The sequence below is a fragment of the Phascolarctos cinereus genome, unplaced genomic scaffold (assembly GCF_003287225.1).
Source record: "Phascolarctos cinereus isolate Bilbo 61053 unplaced genomic scaffold, phaCin_HiC Scaffold_1;HRSCAF=81, whole genome shotgun sequence".
NCBI lineage: Eukaryota > Metazoa > Chordata > Mammalia > Diprotodontia > Phascolarctidae > Phascolarctos > Phascolarctos cinereus.
In genome coordinates, this window is record NW_027555514.1 from 2,072,292 (window position 1) to 2,091,881 (window position 19,590).

Consider the following 19,590-nt stretch of genomic DNA (forward strand, 5'->3'; position numbering starts at 1 on the left):
AGAGCTTTCCTAGATAGGAACTTTTGTGATCAACTGACCTTGATCCTAGTTGAACAAGTAAAAGGATGATTCTATGCTCATTCAGACTCTTTGACTCTCTCTCTCTGTTTCTGTTTCTGTTTCTGTTTCTGTCTCTCTACATACATACATACATACATACATACATACATACATACATAAATACATACACACTCTCAAAGGCCAGGTGTCTGTCAACAAGAGAACCCCCCAAATGGCATCTTTCCCTATTTGGCTTCCAGGAAGGGCTCCGTGGCTCAAACAGCCACAGCCTTAGCTCACTGGGAGAGAAGACTATTCACAAAAAAATATAAACTCACTAGATGCAGATTTATAAGAACAAGAGCCATTCCCCAGTTGATAAATCATCATAGAATATACACTGCCAAAGCAAGAAGTCCAAGCTATGAAGAGCCATGTGAAAAAAATGCTCCAAATGACTAATAATGAGAGAAATGCAAATTAGAGCAACCCTGAGGTTCTGCCTTGTACCCATCAGAATGGACAAGAGAGGATGATGACAAACCGTGGAGGGGCTGTGGGAAGACAGGGACATTGGCCCACTGTCAGTGAAGCTATGGACTACTCTGGCCATTCTGGAAAGCAGTTTGGAGCTGTTCCCAAGCTGGACAGACCCTGTGACCCTGCACACTGTACCACTGTTAGGCCTGAGCCCGTCCGAGGCCACAGAGAGAGGAAAAGACCCACATGGACAAAAACATTGGTAGCAGCTCTTTTGTGACATCAAAGAACTGGAAACGAAGGGCGTGCCCATCAAAGGGGGGCTGGCTGCATAGATTCTGGTATAGAACCCCACGGAACACCATTTCACTGTAAGAAATAAGGACAGGGGCAGTTTCAGAGAAACTCTGGGAAGACTTTTTTGAACTGACACAAAGTGAAGTGAGCAGAACCAGAACGATTCTCACAATAACCCTGAAAAGAAAAACAACTTTGAAAAACTCGAGAACCAGAATCAGCTCAATGACCAGCCATGATTCCAGAGGTGCAGCCATGAAGTATGTGCCCATCTATTGAGAAAGTGGTGAAGACTAAGGTGTGCACGCAACACACAGGCTTATATACATGCAAACCCACACGCATGTACCCCAGACACATATGCACACAAACACAGATGTATACACACATACATATACATGGACATATTTGAAATATGACCAGTGAAAGAACTTATTTTGCCTGACTATATGTATCTGTTGCAAGGGCTTTGTCTTCTAGGTAGCTCAGTGGATAGAATGAGCGCTAGCCTCAAGTTTAGAAAGTCCTGAGTTCAAATTTGGCCTCAGACACTTACTCGTTGTGTGACCCTGGGCAAGTCACTTAACCTCTGTCTGCCTCAGTTTCCTCACCAGTAAAATGAGGATAATGATGGCACCTACCTCCCAGGGTTGTGAAGACAAAATAAGATAATATAGTCAATTCTAAAATAACTCAACATACGTATTCCTGAAAATCATCAATGCTGTGAAAAATTGTGCGATAAAAACCACAGAGGAAAATGGGTTTTGTTTTGTCAGTGACACATAAAACAAAGGCAGGGATCACTACAAGCGGTGGTGCTGATTTGGACGTGGGGAATAGCCCCACAGAAATGGGCCTGGGTGTGATGCCCACAGACCCTGCAGGGACTGGCGAGGCTAGCGGCCTCAGCACACTTGAGGCACAGAAGAAACCTGGAAGTTTCCCTTGAAAACGTGAGGGCCAGACGCTGCGGCTCCAGAGTCTGTGAAGGGATGTCATTTTCTATGTTCTTTCTTGAAGATAAAATGAAGCCCAAGCAAACACTCGGAAGCATTAGGTTCTAATTGTTCCTGAATGTATCGATTGTATTGGAAGAAATTTGGGTTTTCAAAGCAAGTGTCATGGTAGAAGCGGCTGTGTTTGTACTTGCAGCATTTAGTGTGTGCTATTCTTATCAGTCATTGTTTTCCCACTTGGAAGAGGTAGGGAGTTGGGAGGAAGAGACAACGCCAAATGCTTGTTAATTGAAAGACACAGTTAATTTTTTAGGCAACTGGTTTGAGGTTCTAGGTGGACTTCTGATAAATGTACCCCCAGGGCCTCAGGCAGAAAGGGAGCATCCCCCAGGCAGAAAGCCCTGCCCACCAGAGTCTCTGGTAAGACAATTAAGAGAGGGGAGGGGGCTGTCCTCTTGGCCTGAGGGAGGACCACCTTCAGATTCGGTGTCTGAGAGGCAGCCATTTTCTGAACATCTATAGTCCATTAAATGGGCCCCCTCCCCAAACCCCAGAACTCAGGGTAGACAGTACAAGACTCTGGAGCCCTAAGAGGCCTAATGCACTTTGAACAACGACATGTCTGCTTCACACTCTTCTTTGCCTTCCAATATGGAAACGCCCTCGGTGATAAATCCTTTCTGTCATAGCAAATCCCAAAAACTCTCCACTGAGGAGCAGAGCTGGGAGGCGTGGCTGTGGGGGGCAGGAGTAGCCCATGCCAGACATGCCACCCCCTGTAATCGGTGCACCCATGGATGTAAGCTTTTTGAGGGCAGGGGCTCCAGGCCCAGCACTGTAGGTGCTAAGAAACATTTGCCGAGTTGAATCTTTTGATTGCATTAGGACAATAGCATACAAATATGATTTATAAACAAGTATACATATATTGGGGTTCATGCTTAAATTCTTTGGCTCTTGGGGTGTATGATCAAAAATGTTGGTGGCTGCTGTCCTTGACTGGTAAGGACAGAGCTCCTGGTTCTCTGTCCCAGTCAGTGGCTGTGTCCATACGGGGCTTACTTACTGGGGTCCTTTTCCTAATGGACAAAGGCCAGAAGAGAGCCTTCCCTCCTCCCTGAGCACGCTTGGAAGCAATCTCTTTGTCCTGCTTTCAGGGGAGCCCACCTGGGCTGAACTTCTCCCCTGGCTCTGGGGTGTTGGCAGACACTGCTGCCCCTTCTGCTATTTGCTCCAGGCTGCTTCCAAGAGGGGCTCCTGGTGCCCTGGGGGTCAGTCATTCCTGACAAATTCCTTGAGTGTTGATCGGTGACTGAATCTACTTCATGAAACTCTTGGCGGGACCAGAGGCTGGGCTCTCCAGCCCACCTGTCTACTTCTCTTCTCTTAAGTAGGGGAAAGGAGGAGGAGATTCCAAGCATTGATCTAGGGTCCGGGGATGGGGCCCTTGAAGAGAGGGGTCCAGGTGATGTTTGGAATCTCCTCTTGCTCGGCTGAAGGCAAATGCGTCCCCTGGGATCTGGGCTCTCGGACGTGGGTGTGGACTTGTGGGCATGCATTAGCCATTGTGTGCTGAGTACAGAGTGGTTTTTCAGTCTAGCTCTGGATCACATGATCTTCCTTTTGCCACAGCAGCTGTTTGTACCCAACGATGCCGAAATGCTGGCAAAAGCTTTGGAAACAAGTGGACAAGAGATCTGTTCATTTCCTCATCTCACGATGTGTGAATGATGCCTTTTCAAAACAACTTTTTGACAATCCAATGTGTAGATATGGCCACCCAGAGTAGATCTACCCAGAGGAAGCAGAATGGGCCCTTCAGGACAATTGCTCTAAAAATGAATTTCAATCAAACCATAAGAAAATTTCATTTTCTAATAGACTCATATCCAGCATGATGAACCCATCAACGAAGGAGCAGGAGCCGTGGTGGAGGTAACATGGCAGGAATGAGGGGGCTGGGCCGCCATGGGCTTCCAGGTCTGCTCTTTTCTCCAAAAAAAATAGACAGAATCTTTGGGCACAGAGTGCTGCACATCACGCATGTTTCCAAGCCTTTGTTACTCAAACAACTAAAAGGAAATCAACTGCATGGAAATCCCAATGGATAAGTCAGCAATGGAATTGTAGTTTGGGGAAGAAAAGTGTGTCCCAGTCTCTGTATAGCACGTGTAGATGAGCTTCAGTTTCTGCCTCTCTGCTGAAAAAATGAATCTCACAAGCAGCACATTTCCTTTTTTTTTTTTTGAGGCAATTGGGATTAATTAACTTCCCAGGGCCACACAGCTAGTAAGTGTCTGAGGCTGGATTTGAGCTAAAGTCCTCCTGACTTCAGGACCAGTACTCTATCCACTGCACCACCTAGCTGCACACTTCCCAAGAAATTTCTGAAAAGCTCAGAGAGCATACTTACAGCAAATCCTCTTCTGATAGAGTTCAATGGCTTTGAGGAGCTCCATACATGTCCTCTGGATGGAGTGGAACAGCTGAAGCAAACACAGGGAAAGGGTTTCACATGCTGGGACCCAGAGGCACTGAGTGGAGATTCCACCCCCCACAGGACCATCAAAGCCACGACCACGGATCTCACGGTGGAGATGGTTCCACAATTGTGGTTCTTCCCCAAACACTCAGAGCAAGTATGTGGCGGTCTGGCAACAATCCCCCCTTTCTCCAGCCTCTTTTTGAGGAGATAAGGATGGGGGCAGGGGGACACATGCAGAGTGAGCACCAGCTGGTGGCCACAGGAGAGACCTTGAAAGGCTCTGGTCGGTGGTCAAAGGGAAATGGGATTGATGCCATATGGGAAGGCAGGAGTGGAGACTGAGAGAGCAGGGCAGTGACTACAGCAGCCTCAGCTGCAGAACTCAGGATACAGGGGGAGGGGACACTGCCGTGCCCCCTGACCCATCTGACCACTGTCCAGGTGCCAGAGACTTCCCTCTGACTTTCCTGACAGCATCAGGACTTTTATGGCACCAGAGACGGGGATGTTTGGTGGGGAGCACCTCTCTGGGTCACAGCACAGAGCCCAGAAGATTTCTCAATGACCATGATTACTTTCTTTATATAGAGGCAGCTTCTGGGTTACAAAGACCCGGGCTGTTCAAGAACCTGAGAGAGTCACTGACCTGCTCTCAGTTTCAACTGATGCTGACTGATAACAGAGGTAAGTCATTCTGTGTGGGTGGGGGGGTGCCCTGCCCTGGTGCAACCACAGTGCCCCCATCCTCCCCATCTCATTCTCATCCTGCATCCCCCTTCTCCCCTCCCACAGCAGAGGATGGGGCCGGGCTGTCAGCAGTCTGGTGGGAAAGACCCCAGACCAGCACAGTTTGTGTGAGGGTCTGGCCCCTACTTCATTTACCAAAGTGCTGGGTTTTTGAAGAATGAATTTTCAGTTAAACATGATGCTAAGTAGGCCAGCAATGGCCCCATAGGAGCTGCGTAACAAAGCGGCATCCTTCACATACTGAGATGTTTTGAGGAGAAGTAATAAGCTCAGTGGCCCCACTAGCTGCTTGGCTCCCGGGTGCTAGTCCGGGCTCTCCGCACAGCCCTCAGGGTTGCGGGCGTTCAGCTTCTCCCCTTTCTTTATAAACCCCCTGATGGAGCCTCTCGCCTCCCCCAAGCTAGCGCTGTGTGCGGCATGCAGTGGTGGTCATAAAAGTCTCTTGTGAAGCTATTTTTGGCATCGTGTATCTATAGACATTGACTAGCTGGGTGACCCTGGGCAAGTCACTTAACCCTATTTGCTTCAGTTCCTTATCTGTGAAACGAGCTGGAAAAGATGGCAAATCACTCTAGTGTTTTTGCCAAGAAAACCCCAGATGGGGTCGTGAAGAGTTGGACACAAGTGAATGACTCTACAAATCAATAGCCAGAGCCAGCTCAGGACTGTTGGCGATGGGATAAGCTGAGTCCTTGACTATTCTCTGTTGCCATTGTTTCCTGCTCCCTCTCCCAAGGTACCCAGTAGTCTCACAATCTACTTATTAATAATCTGTTCCTTGAAATTCATTCATACTAAAGCATAAATGACTGACTACCTAGAGTCATAGTTTTACCTCCTTCTCAGGGGAACTTGTATCTAACAGGAATGAAGACCTTAAGAAAAAGGGCTGAAGCTCTAATCCCTGATCTCATGCACTAGCAATCAAGAAGGGAAGACTCTGAAAGTGGGGGTTATGCCCCCTCCCCTTAAAAAAATCAAACAGAGCCACTGATTTTTCAGCCAACACTTGTGAGCAATAGACCAAAAGTTTCTCCCTGGTTTGTAATATTGTGAAGAAATATATGTGACCAAGCATTTTTAAAAGGTGTTTTTAAGAACTGATTACAATACTTCATTCCTTGTGATTTCACAGTTTGGGTGTTCTTTTCACTAGTGCAGATTGCACCCTGCTTTGACTTGGTAGAGTTGTCTCCATTATTTGCTATGGCCAAAAACATTCCCTGTGGTCAGCTCTGGGGAGGTGCACCTACTCACACTCACCCTCAGACAACCTGCTGTCAGGAAGTCACATAAAAGAAGGACAGGGCTGGCAATAGCATTTGGGAGCCCAGAGGGATATGCAGTAGGGTATCAGGCCATTTGTATCAGAAAATGGGATAATCCGGGGCATCTGGCTCACGGTCTGATATACAGCAGGCACTTGATAAATGCTCTGAGCCCCCTTTCTATATCAACTCTCAGGAGATGGAAACATACAGAGGGGGTGTGGAGAAAGCAGGTGAGGAGTGTAGAACCTGTGACTGGAGCCCACATTGGGGCACTTTGCCCAGGCCCTATGCTGACCAGCCTGGCTGATAGCATCCCCCACCCCAGACTGAAAGGGCTGGGATGGATTTCTGGAACACTTTTCCCATAGCTCTGCATATAACAAACCCTCTTCTAACTGAGTAGAAAGGAAAGGGACTAGCATGTAATTTCCCCCATGTAGGGAACCCCTCCGGTCAGAAAACTCCCTCCAGGGAAGGGGACCCCCTTCTCAACAGTGGAGAGGCTGGGGAGGTGCCTGGAGCAGATGCTGGAGGCAGCTCTACAGTATAATGGGGAAATATTTAACAAAGTCGATAAAGCATAATGGGATATAGATAAGGTCAGTCTGTGGTTTTCTAAGTCCATCTGTGTGACTTGGGATCCTTATGTTGTATTTGAGTTTGACACTGCTGGTCTGAGAGGTTGTGACTTGCCTGGACTCCATAGTTGGTTAATGCAGAGCCATGGCATGAATCCTGGTCTGGCTGAGGTGCAGTGCCTGTCCATAAATGTTTGAAGACATCCCTCAACTGCCCCTCACAGATAACATGACCTGTAGCCCCCACACCACTCTCTGATGCATTAAAGCTTTTTTCAATATCCCTTGGAGAATGTGGTAACCAGAACTCAACTGTTTTCTTTAGACGTGGTTTGAGAAGAAGTAGCTAGAGCAAGTGCATCTCTTCTAGCTCTCTAGATGTGGCCTGCCACTAAATATGGCCCAAGCCATTCTATTCTCTGGCTACTACCTCCCATCACTGTTAAGGAGGCAGTCAATTGGAACTCTCATGTCTTTTTCATAGGAACTGACAGTAAGTTTTCTCTCAGTCCAACTGACTTCTGGCACACAAGCGGAAGACTTTACATTTTTTTTGGAGACCATCTTGTGGGTTCTAGAACAACATGCTAGCCTTCTGAGATGTCTCTGAATCTTGATTCTGTCCTCCAAGACACTGGCTATCCTTCCCATCTTGTGTGTTAGACACAAACTTAGAAGCACCTTTATCCAAAGCATGGATAAAAATGTTTCCCAGGGCAGGACCAAGGACAGAGCCTCAGATGTATCACTCCTAATGATCTCTGTTCAAGTCAACACCCAGGTCAACATCATTGGAACTCATCATCTGTGAATCACCCAAAGCAAAGGCATCATCTTGACCACTGTTTTCCTCCCCCTTCCCCCTCCCCAATGAAGTCAGGAAAGATGTAATTAAGTGCCCATGTGACAGGGTCAGCTCTTCCCAAATTTACCACTTTAGTCTGAATTCTAACCCTAATACAATTACACTTTCTTAGTCTGGTTCATCCCTGTTCTATTTTTACTTTGGCCCCAGGGAATGACTCTACCCCAAGACCAGCTCTGTGATTGATGGATGAATCCCTGCTTGGAACCTCCATGGCATCAGAAACCACACTGTGCCTGCTCCATCTCCACAGTGGCCACCCAGCCCTGACCTTCCTTTACTAGTCAATCCTTCCCCCCCTTTCTAGCTCCCCTATTAGAACATCATCTCCTTGAGAGCTGGAGTCTCCTGGTTTTCTTGTGGTGTCTTTGGCACATAATAGGGTTGGTATAGAGGAAGCATTTAATTAATGTTCTCTAGTTCTCTCTTCTCTTCTGTCTCTCCTCTCTATCTCCCCATCTCTCTCTCTCCCCTTTTTCTGTGTCTCTTATCATTTTCATCTCCACAACGCCTCTGAAATTGTCCCCTACTATCCACTCACATGGTTGCTACCTCACTCAGACCCTCTTGGATGGACGTGATGGGATGCTGGGGTGCTTGTACTCCGACCACACTTCCAAGATCACATTTCTCCCTGGCCTCAAGGCATTATCCCTGACAGTTTCCCTCTAGCCCAACGGCCTTATCTCTGTCAGTGACTCATGAGTGGGCCCAGTGAGGCAAACTATCTCTCCCTGTTACAAGAACAAGATGACCCTGGAAGAATTTCCCTTGTATGAACAGGACTATATCGTACCAGCAGAACTATCATATACTGATGCCCACAGTTATGTATACAATCCAGAGGTCAAGCTATAGATGTCAACTTCTGGAGCTATTTTGTCACAGACATAACAGATTAAAAACACTCCCCTTAGGAAGCCCCTCCTCCACCCCAGTTTCCAGTACTGAATGACGCCTGTGCCCAAGGTTGTATGTTACCACCTAATTAGCATGCTTGCCACACAATTCACTACTTCTCCTATGGAAGCTTTAGCATCATTCCTGTTAAGTGACAAGCTCCCTAGGGAGCTATGCCCACCGTGTTAGCATTACAATAAACTTTTTGCCACCTGACTGGAAGACTGCTTGAGTCTGTGAATTCTTTCCAGACAACTCTGTCCTGTACCTTGATATTTTGGGGTCCCTACATCTCTAAACCGCATCATCCTTGCCTCCTACCTGGGCTCCCAACCTACTCTTTCTTTCCCAGTCTGCCCTTCACACACTTGTCACTTCTCAGGACAACCATGCCAGAGTGCAGGCCTGACCAGGTCATTCCCTTGTTCAAAGACTTCTGAGGGTAAGCCCATCGTGGCCACAGCATGAGGCACTAACTCTTCAGGCCCTCCCCAATAGGTCTGCACAAGGCCTTTAGTGCCCATGACCCATCATCCCTTGCCCCACTCCACATTCTGGCCCACCTGGATTCCTGGCTCTTTCCCAGTATCACCCTGCTGCTCCCTGTTGCCACCCTGCATGTCTCTGCCTGTTGAGTCCCTCTTTCCCCAGCAGGCCTGGTCCAGGTGCCCCTGCCCTCTGAAGCTATCTTCCCTCCCCTACTTGCCTGCCGTTCCTTGTCTGCTCTTCACCCCATCCCACTGCCTTGTGTCATGCCAAGACAGTGGTATGTCTCACACACCCTCTTTGTACCAGAAGGCTGCTGAGGGCAAGGCTGTTCCTTCCCACCCTTGAGTGCCCAAAGGGACCACAAGCCCATGCCCATGGGTGGCTCTCCATCATGTTTGCTCGACCGAATCATATTGTGAGGCTCCTGATGGGTCCTTGGGAAACCTGTGCTGAGACCAGGCGATCACTCATTACCTTTGCTTCCACGTGCTCACCAACCCTCTGCCCTATATGGTGGCTAGGGGATGCCATAGTGCATAGAGAGCTGGGCCTGAAGTCAGGAAGACCTGAGTTCAAATCTTGCCTCAGACACTTAGTAGCTATGGATCCTGGGCAAGTCAATTAACCTCTGTCTGCCTCAGTTTCCTCAACTGGAAAATAAGGATAATAATAGCACCTACCTCCCATATGTGCTGTGAAGATCCAATGAGATACTATCTGTAAAGTGCTTAGCACATCTTAAAGCACTTTGTAAATGCCAGTAATCATGTTATCATTAGCACTAATACTCCTATTATCCATTCCAAAGCTTTGCTAGAAATTAACATGAGTACCCCTTCTTTCTGAAAACTGACCTGGAGCCTGGCCTCTTCCAAGGCGATGGCCTGTCATCTCCCCCCTCCAGGATTTCTTAGAAAGCACAGTCCCAATTTGTGGGGGGAAGGGAGGGGGTGAAGGTGGTTCAGTACTCAGAAGGTTCCTCATTTTTCCTCCCAATGTACTTACTAGACGTGTCGAGATCAGTCTGGGGAAAGGGCCCACGTCCACCTCTGCCTGACAGAGTGAAAGCATTCAGGCTGTGTCTTGGCCACTCCAGTTGGGAGTGCGCGTGAGCCGCACCCACCCAGAACCACCAGGGGGCGCCCACCCACCTCTAGCTTGGCATCCAGATCTGCGTCTGAGGCCACCACATGCTCATCTTCCTTCTTGCCTGTCACCTTGATGAGGGCTTGCTTTGTTTTCCAATACTTCTGTTGCATCTTGTTCACAACTGACTTGTCTTGACTTTGGGCGTATTGGTCATAAAATTCCCTGGAGTAGCTGCCAAGGACATGCGAACAATTACAAGGGGGAGGAAACTGGGAGGGAATTTTGTCGGATGCCTTCATTTGCCAACAACAGCTCTGAGCTAGGCAGGAAGTTTTCTCTTAGCATGTTATTTGACTAACAGGAAATGACGTGTTTCAATATTTGCCAAAGTCTCTTTTTTACATGACATTTCCACATGGGGCTCAGGTCCAAGCTTGAGTGCTATCCTGGACCTCAGAGACCGAGCCTGGCACCCTCAGAGATGAAACACTCCCAGATTGGCCTCTTGGTGGCAACGCTAGGATTAGAAGCCAAGTCTCTGAAGTCCAAGCCCAGCGCTCTCTTCTTCCTGCCACATTGTTTCTGACACTCAAGGGATGATGACTGGAAAACAGAAGACTAACGTGTAGGGGGAAAGGTAAAATGTCTAAGAATTTCACATTTTAATCATCAAATGGTAGCAGATTTTAAATTGAACAAAAGTAATGGACAATATGTCATTCCCTAAGGGAGAGTGTCCTGAAAAACATTCTTCAAAAAATGTCAATAGATGTGCAAAAGAAATTCCATAGTTAGACCCTGGGAAGAGTGGCTGGGCTGCAGCTGCAGCCCATATATGGCCGACAAAGGGACAGTCTCTAGACAGAATCCCCTCTGGCCTTCCCTCTCCACTCCCTTCTTGGAGTCTTTGACCTGTCAGGTGCTCAGTGCCCCCTTTCTTCCCTCAGGCTGTCTGGGCCCTCACCAGTGTCCCTGAGATTATCTGATCAGTGAACCCTGACTTCCTAAGGGTGACTCTGGACAAGCCAGACTCTGGCTGTCTAGGTTACGAGGGCACGAGAGATCCCATTGGCTTAGGAAAGCAATATGGAACAATTAGGAACTGTTTGGTCACTGAGGCCAAGGTAGGCAAGGAGACCAGAGACCCATCTACCTTTTAGTGAGGACGTTTTTTGGAAGACACCAAGCAAATGCCTTGGCTATTTCATATCTCAGACAACAAGGGGCTTGGGCCTGTCCTTCATGAGACGTGGACTTAGTAGGAATTTCTAACAAGTCCTCTCTGCCGGGGACCTCCCAGGTGACGGGTAGACATTTTTGCTATCCCTGTTTTATTCACTGTAGGTTTCTAAGAATGAATAATTCAGGGCAAGTATTCAGGAATGGTCGACCATAAAATCAAGAGACTAGCTTTCATCAGAGACTGGAATCACTCTGATTATTTCATGTCTTAAGGAGAGTGATTCAGAAAGGGGGCTGACACCATCATTGATATCTGTGCCATTGAGCTTCCTCGGAGGAGACAAATCACGAGGCAGCAAGTCCTCCCAAGAAGGCACTGCTGCCCCTTGGCATCTGGGCTGCTCACGGATGGCCCATCTGTCTGTAAGCTCCTTGAGGGCAGGGACTGGCCTTGGCTTTTCTTTGGATCCCCAGCACTCATCACCTTACCCGGCACACAGTCTGTGCTGATCAAGGTCTCTTGTCTGATTGTATGCAGGGCTGGTCACAAAGACTGCCCACACACCCCCTGGGGTCAGAAGGAGGAAGCTTGCTCACCATTTGTGTCGTTCCATGTTTCCTTTTGTCCTTCAGTTGCTGATGATTCAGGGGGAGGGGCAGGAAAATGGCAGGAGAGAATCAGTTAGAACATCACCTGCAAAGAAGGAAGAGTGCTTCAGAGAGGGAGCTGGGCACTCATTTTTGTGCATGTTTATAAGAAGTTTTTGAGCTCGAACTTTTCTACTGTCAGGATACTAGAGCAAAATGTGAGCTTCTTGAGGGCAGGTGTAGTTTATGTGGGTATCCCCAGCACAGGTGTGTGGAGGCACACAGTGGGTGCTTTATAATGCTAGTTGGAGTGGATTGGACAAAGAATGTCCCAGAGCAGTCCCAGGAAAGCCTGGAAGAGAAAGGGCTGAGGAGAAGGGGGTTTGCATTCAAATGTGGAGGGACAATTACAGGAGGGGACAGAGAGGACCATGAACTTGTGAGCAAGGTGACTGCAGTTTTCTCTGGCTTGGAAGGGTACAAGGGAGGACTGAGCAATGGTAATGCCACAGAACCTGGATCCTAGTTCAGCCTGCCTTGAGCTGGGAGTACTGATCAGACACAGGGGCCAAAGAAAACGCATGCCAGAATGGCCTGGGCTCCATGCCCTTCCCAAGCCCCACAGTTCTTCCCATCAATAGGTGAGTCTCTTTCTTTGGGACAGGCCATTTTATTTCCATGGCTCATGGTGACATGTCCCTCACTTGGCTTGCACTCCAGCAAGGAGGCTGGTTAGTCCCACACTGGCAGGGGCTGATCACTGCCTCCCAAGATGCAGCTGGAATATCTTCAGAGACTCTAAGGTGCCCCCAGCCTCTGTACAGGTGAACAGAAAAGAAGGGAATGACTTCTCACATGCATGAATGAAGGGCACCCACACAGAGATGGAAAGGCTGTGGGCCACGATGAGCATCCAACCCCTTCCTCCTTCCAGCTACTCAGGCCAGTGCCTCCCACATCCTTCTTCCCTTTCCTCTACTAACTCTCCCAACATTTCATTCACACTAAAGTATACATAAATGATGGTATCAGCTCTCAAAGGGCTACTTTGCCTAGCAGTTTTCACACAAATGCCATTTATTAAGCATCTACTAGGCCAAGCTTCATGCTGGGCCCTGATACTACAAAGACAACAAAGTCCCTGCCCATAGGGAGCTTACATTCTCCTCTGGTGTGTCTGTGGGAAGGGGAGGATACACCAGTCACACAGATAAGTATCATACTCAGCAGAAGGAGAGTGGGGGCAGAAGGAAGACTCAAAATTACTCCAGGAACATTTGAAGAAGAGGAAAGTTTTCAGTGGGGATGAATCCAGGAAGAATCCCCAGAGATGACGGTGGGCCTGAGTCTTGTATAAAGGAAAATCTGTTTGCAGGTGTCCAGGGACCAAAGTTTAAAGCTCATATTGGGCAGGGAAGTAGAAAGGAGAGGGAGAGACCACACAGCTTGGGGGGGAGGGGACATCACTACCTTAGGGGCCAGCCAAACAGAGAGCAGCTGTTTGGGCAGACTCAACACTGGGAACTCAGCCTGAATTGCGCCACTCCCCACTTTTCCTGCCTGCCATAGGGCTTCTCGAGCAGAACCAATGCAGGGAGCAGCCAACAGAGCAGGCAGGCCACTTCAGTGACTCTTCTAAAATAAGAAACCAAGTCCCAGAGAACTCAACCACCACCTATTCATGATCAAGCAGGAGAAAGTGGGGTGGTTAATGATGATAAGGACAATGACTGAGACAAGGATGATTCAAGGATGATGATGATCACCATCCCCCCCACCCCCAATGAGCCCAGCAATCATGACTCCCATTTCCCCAACCCTTACAGTTTGTCCAAAGTGCTGTTGGCTCCCCAGCTCTGCTCCAAGCTCTCTCATGACTCCATCAGGCCCCTAGCTGCCTTCTGGGCTGCTCTCCCCCTAGCCCAGCTGGGTCCTAGGCTCACAGTCACAACACGTCATATATTTACTTTGCATGCACAGACAGGCTGTAGACCTCCAGGAGAATGTAAGTTCCCAGGGGCAGGGCTTGTCTCACTTTTATCTTTGCCCTTCTGGGATCTAATAAGGCAGCAGAGACATCACAAATGTTTGCTGAATTCACTTTTGTTAAATCACATTGGTGCATCATGCTGGGTTTCATCAGTTAAATTAAAGATTAAATCATAAGAAATGAAATAAGTCCAAACTACAAAAATATATCTTGGTATTAACCAGCTTTTTCAAAATGCATTTTTGTTATCAGGTTTGAGAGGCAGCATGATGTAGTAAGAGAATCAGATCCCTGTAGGCAGATATTGACTTGGAAAATTACAAATTAACATTATCTATGTTGCATAGCCTTTTTCTTTCTTCTTTTAAAACATTTCCTGATGACATTTTAATCTGGCCCGGAGTGTTGGGCCTAAGTCCAACACTTCTGGTGGAGTGGATAGGGAGCAGAAGACCAGAGATCAAGCCCCAGCTCTGACACAGACTGGCTGTGTGACCCTGGATAAGTCACTTAAACTCTCAGGGCTCCAGGCTTCTTATATAGAAACAAAGTTGCAGCCAAGATATTGATCCACATGAGGAGGATCTTCCTCTAGGAGTCTCAATCCTCTAGCCATGCCTCCTAATTACCTTTTTAAATCTCCCTGAATTTCATTTTTAGTCACTTTTTTCCTTATATAAAGTGATTTTTTTAAAATAAATGTGAAACTAGAATACAGTTTCTAACCATTTCCACAGGTCCAATGGATTGTAGAAACATGGCTTTCTTGAAAGGACAAGTGGTCCCCCTCTTTGGGGGGGATGGGGTACCCTTAAAGAGCCTACCTGGTCTAAACATTAACCAAACATGGGTGGAAAGCAGAGGCACTTCCCACCTCGGGTTCCAGGTCATTTTCCTCTGGGTTGTCAAATGCCTCCTAAGCAGCTCCATCTCCAAAGCCCCAAGGCCACAAAGACAGGGCTGAAAACCCTTGCCTCCTGGCTGAATGGTATGGAGATGCCTCTTCTTTTTTAAATTTTTATTTTAGAGATGCCTCTTCTAAATGGGACTTAGAAAGCATCTGAGATGGGAACCCCTTTACCTCACCAGCTGGCATCATCTTACCAAGAGAAAATGATTCCTACATTCAAGGCAAGGCAGAAGCAAAGGACAAATTAGTTTTCCACGTTTAAAAATGCCTCTTTGGACTACAACTGCTTAAGTTCTCCATTTTCCACGAATGGGCTGGCACCTTTGCAATTTCCACTTGAGATAGCTTAGGTGGGACATGGGGGGGCAGCCTTCAGACCCTGTAGACTTTGATACAAAAATAGCCTCTCTCCCCATCCTCCGCATCACAGCACATGGCAGCTGAGCCTGGGAAGACAGGCTGGCTCCCCATGGCAGAGCCCATCACCCTGGCTGCAGCACTCACCCAGCCCCAAGCTGGGGCTCCCTAGCACTGGATTCTCCCTCCACTGAGGGATGCCTCTGAGCTCCAGCCTTCTGCCTGGGAGATGCTGTGGAGCCTGCTTGTTCTCAGTGCCAGTTGAGGACTCTGTCTGGGAACAATGCTGCTGTCTGCAGCCGACACTGGACCAGCAGCAGCCCGGAGCTGGCCAGACCTGAGGCCCTCCAGGTGTGAGGGATGCACCATTAGAACTTGGTTCCCATTGGCTCCGATGTGATGTTTCTGTCACAACCTGAAGGGACGCTGGAGGCATCTAGTGAGGCAAGGACTGGTCCAAGGCCATGAGCTCCAATTGAGCTCCAATCCTTTTGGCCCTTTTTACTCAAAGAGTGAACCAGACTTAGGACAAGGGTCTGGGGTCCGTCGACATCTGCGAAGACCAAGGGTTACGGGGTTGGAACCTTCAACCCCGAGGCCATATGTGGCGCTCTAGGTTTTCAAGTGCGGCTCTTTGCATCCAAACTTCACAGAACAAATCCTTTTTACAAGGGGATTTGACCTCCAGCCGTTAGAATGACCAGGAGTCAAAGGCTGAGCCTGGGCTCCAGTTCCAGAGTTGCCTCTTCCTAGCTGTATGACCTGGGCAAGTTGTTGGCCTTCTCTGGTCCTATTTCCTTGTGGGGCTGGACGTCTCCAAGGATGCCTTTAGCCAGTCTGCTGCTGAATTCCACGAGAGCCACTGGCTAGCAAAAGGACTGCTTCAAAGGGGCGGGATTAACTGGCTGTAACACCCACCCATCCAATTCAATGCTCCAAGCATTGACAGAGCACCGGGCCAGGCACCTGGGATACAGAGACAAAGTGAACAATTCCCTGCCTTGAAGGAGCCTGAGTTTGATTGTGTGTGTAAAGATGTGTATGTATTCACAAATATCTGTGTGTTGATGTGCACCTTAATCCAATAGATGACAGATAATAAGCCAAATACATCCAAAGTGGGGGTGGGGTGGGAAGGCTTCCTCTAAGAGGCAGCACATGAGCTGAATCAGTTATTTATTTATTTATTTATTTGTTTGTTTTTAGGCAATTGGGGTTAAGGGACTTGCCCAGGGTCACACAGCTAGTAAGTGTCAAGTGTTTGGTCTGAGGCCGCATTTGAACTCGGGTGCTCCCAACTCCGGGGCTGGTGCTCTATCCACTTTCTGCCTAGCTGTCCCACGTGAGCTGAATCTTGAAGGGAGCTAGGAGATCCCTGGAGGTGGAGATGAGGAGGGACAATATTCTGGGCAAAGGGACGGAGGTGGGAGGTGGCATGTCCCTGGCTCACAGACTGAGCCATAACAGAACTTCGAGGTCAGTGGTTTAGCTTCCAACCCCAGGGAGTCATACGTGAAGCCAGACTACAAAGATAAGCCCGAGTCAGGAGTGAGGTGCGGTAGGTGCCCACGGGCACTCTCCCTGTCTCTCACACACTCCACCCCTGACGTGTGTCATCACAGCCAATCCTGTCAGCTCAGCCAAGGACATGCTGCCAAGCATCAGCTCATTTCAAGGCCAGGGATCAGCCTCGGAATAAAATCATGTGAAGTGTGTGTGTGTGTGTGCGCGCACAGGTGCGTGTGCCCAGGTGGGTGTATTCACACACAACTCAGAAGAAAGCCAGCCCTGCCCCATGCTGCATCTCTTCCCCCAGATACCATCCTGCTAGGGTTTGCAGCACATCTCCTCAGGTACACAGTCACAGGCCTCAGTGACTGGCCATTACTCAGCCTGGGCTGGCGAGGGATGAGAAGGGCAGCCCCGGGCCCAGTGACCTCCCCTTCAGAAGGAGCTGGCAAGTGCCTTCACCTCTGTTTGCCTCAGTTTCCTCACCTGTAAAACCTCCCAGGGTGTTGTAAGGATCCTAAGAGATGTTTGTCAAGCACTTAGCACAGAGCCTGGAGAGCAGTGCCAGCAGCATAAATGGTTCTTCCCTTGCCCTCAAACATCCTGACCCCAATTCCTGTACCTTCACTCCCGCAATGCAATTCAGGCCTTAATTACAACAGCTGCCTGACACTCTCAGTGCCCCAAGGCTCTCTCCCCTGTTGGGGTGAATTTGGGGGTGAACCCTGACCACACAGGGAGCAGGCTTCCTTCCTGCCCCACCCACTGTAACAAAGTCTGTACCCCCTGGGCACTGACCCCAGGAGCTTTTGTGCCCTAGAACTGGGACTGACCTGGTGGCAGCTCCCTCCCGGGCTCTCTCCCTGCCGCCTGGGCACAGACCCCAGGCCTCCGAGGAACTTCACTCTCCCTGCCAGTACCCTGAGTCACTGGGGCCCAGGGCTTCTCACCTCTCTGCAGGAACCTGGATCCCCCTCCACACACCCACAGTGTGACCGGCTTGCTGACAACTTTGTCTCTGAATGGTTTCCTAGGAGAGGAGACCGGGACTCCCAGCGGGGGTTGGGCTGGGGGCTGTGGGCCCCAGGCATCCTCAGCTGCCTCAGCTTGGCCACGGCCTTGGCCGCCTCCGCCTCTATCCACGGAATGCAGTTGGGGGTGGGGGTGGGGGCTGGGGCTGCCTCGGGAACAGGATATGCATGGGTTTAAAGGAAGCCTGCTGGAGCTGCGGCTGGTCTGGGCTAGGCTGCAAGGCCAGGCCCAGGCTGGCAGCGGGAAAGGCAACGTCTGCCTGGTGGTTCAGCCCCATCCCGGAATAGCCTCCTTCCTCTTCTCCCCTCGTAAAAATGTCTGGCGGCCTGTCCCCTGGGGACCTGCTTGAGCCCAGTCAGGTGGCAGCAGTTGCGGCGGCGGCCGCGGCAGAGGAGGAGCCACCCAGCAGGGGCCGTGTCTACACGGACCAGGGCCGGAATGGACTGTAGCCCCTCGCCCCCTCCCCACATTTCCCTGTTCATCCCCAGCCCAGCCGGGGATGATGCCCCCCGCCCCGGGATCCCGACAGAGGAGGAAGATAGAAGAGGACACCCCCCTCCCCACGGCTCCCTGTGCCCCATCTACTAACAGCCGCTCTGGGATCCCGGCTTCTAGCCCAGACCCGCCGCCCCCGCTCCACCCCTGCAGTCCCCGCTCCACCCCCGCAGTGGCGCCCCCAGATCGGGCCCCGGCAGGTACCTGGCAGCCCCGTGCCTCCGCTCTCACAGGCGGCTGCCGGGCCCTCAATCCCTTGGCCCGTCCCGCTGGCGTCAGCGCGGTCCGCGACAGGGCAGCAGCCCTGGTATCAGCGGGAGGAGGAGGAAGAGGAGGAGGAGAAGGAGGAGGGATGTGAGCGGAGCGCCGGGAAGGAGAGGGTGGGGCGCCTGGGCAGCCGCTGGACGGGCAGAGGGATGGCCGAAGGCCCGGACAGCACAGGCCGCCTCGGGCCCTTAAGGGCCAACCGGGCTAGGGGACCACAGCGGGGGCGGGGGGGGCTCCCTTACCTGCTCCTGGCGGGGCGGGGTCCCCTAATGCTCACTCAATGTAGACAGGCCCTTGCAGCTGTACCCAAGGAGCTACATAGGCCCCACCCTCGGGGCGGGACCCCTCCTCCCTCCTCCCTCCATCCCCTTTTTACTCCTCCACAGCCAGGTGTTCTGGGCTAGTTGTGTGCGTCACAATCCCACCCGTGTGTGTGTGTGTGTGTGTGTGTGTGTGTGTGTGTGTGTGTGTGCGCGCGCGTGTGCGCGCTCGCGAGTACCAGCACGATGCTGGGCACACACTTCATAAAAATGCTTGTTGACTGATCGACCTGTCTGTCCTCTTGCTATCTAGTGAGGAAGCGGATCTCTGCCCCCCACCCTACTATCGGCATATGTGTACATATGTGTGTGTGCATAGTGTGTGAGAGCAGACGCATGTTCCTTCTTGCTTGGGCGCCTGTGTGTGCCAATGTCTGTGGATGAGTGTGTGTGCGGCTGTGTCACCCTCTCTGGCCCTTCTGGGACAGTAATTCCGTGACAGGTTGGGGGAGGGGAGCTATGGATTGTCGCTGGGATCCCTGTTCTCTTCACTCCTGTAGCTGCCTGCTTCACTTCCTTCATTGCTAGGTCTAGGTGGCTCTACCAGGCCAAACATAAACGATGGCAGAAAAGTTTCTGGGCTTCCATCACATCCTCCACTGATCCTCCCACACTCCTCCACTGGGCCCGAAGGCTCTCCCTGAGGGGCAGTTTTGGGGGCAATGAGGTGATGCCTTCTGGGATTAAGGGCATGCTGGTGGTGGGGTGTGGATGTATGGTCCGGTGGGTGTTTCCCACCAGTAACTAAATCCTACAAGAATTTTGGAAGTGCCTGCTCAG

At 50.2% G+C, this 19,590-nt stretch overlaps 1 protein-coding gene across 5 annotated transcripts in view; it reads right to left on the reverse strand.

The window, feature by feature from the left end:
* The window catches only part of ICA1 (islet cell autoantigen 1), a 60,580-nt gene extending 41,717 nt beyond the window's left edge, over nucleotides 1–18,863 (reverse strand). Inside the window, exons 1-5 of one of the 5 annotated variants that reach the window (XM_021000002.2) lie at nucleotides 18,428–18,593; nucleotides 15,335–16,153; nucleotides 11,940–12,036; nucleotides 10,223–10,391; nucleotides 4,150–4,222 (exon numbers count right to left, since the gene is read on the reverse strand). In XM_021000002.2, the coding sequence (XP_020855661.1) occupies nucleotides 4,150–4,222; nucleotides 10,223–10,391; nucleotides 11,940–11,956 (259 nt within the window). In that variant the 5' untranslated portion in view covers nucleotides 11,957–12,036; nucleotides 15,335–16,153; nucleotides 18,428–18,593. Of the gene's footprint in view, nucleotides 1–4,149; nucleotides 4,223–10,222; nucleotides 10,392–11,939; nucleotides 12,037–15,024; nucleotides 15,048–15,334; nucleotides 16,154–17,646; nucleotides 17,799–18,427; nucleotides 18,594–18,732 lie in introns of those variants that run through there. The other 4 variants (XM_021000001.2, XM_020999999.2, XM_021000003.2 and 1 more) reach the window with 4 other exon arrangements.
* Between the last annotated feature and the right edge of the window lie 727 nt (nucleotides 18,864–19,590).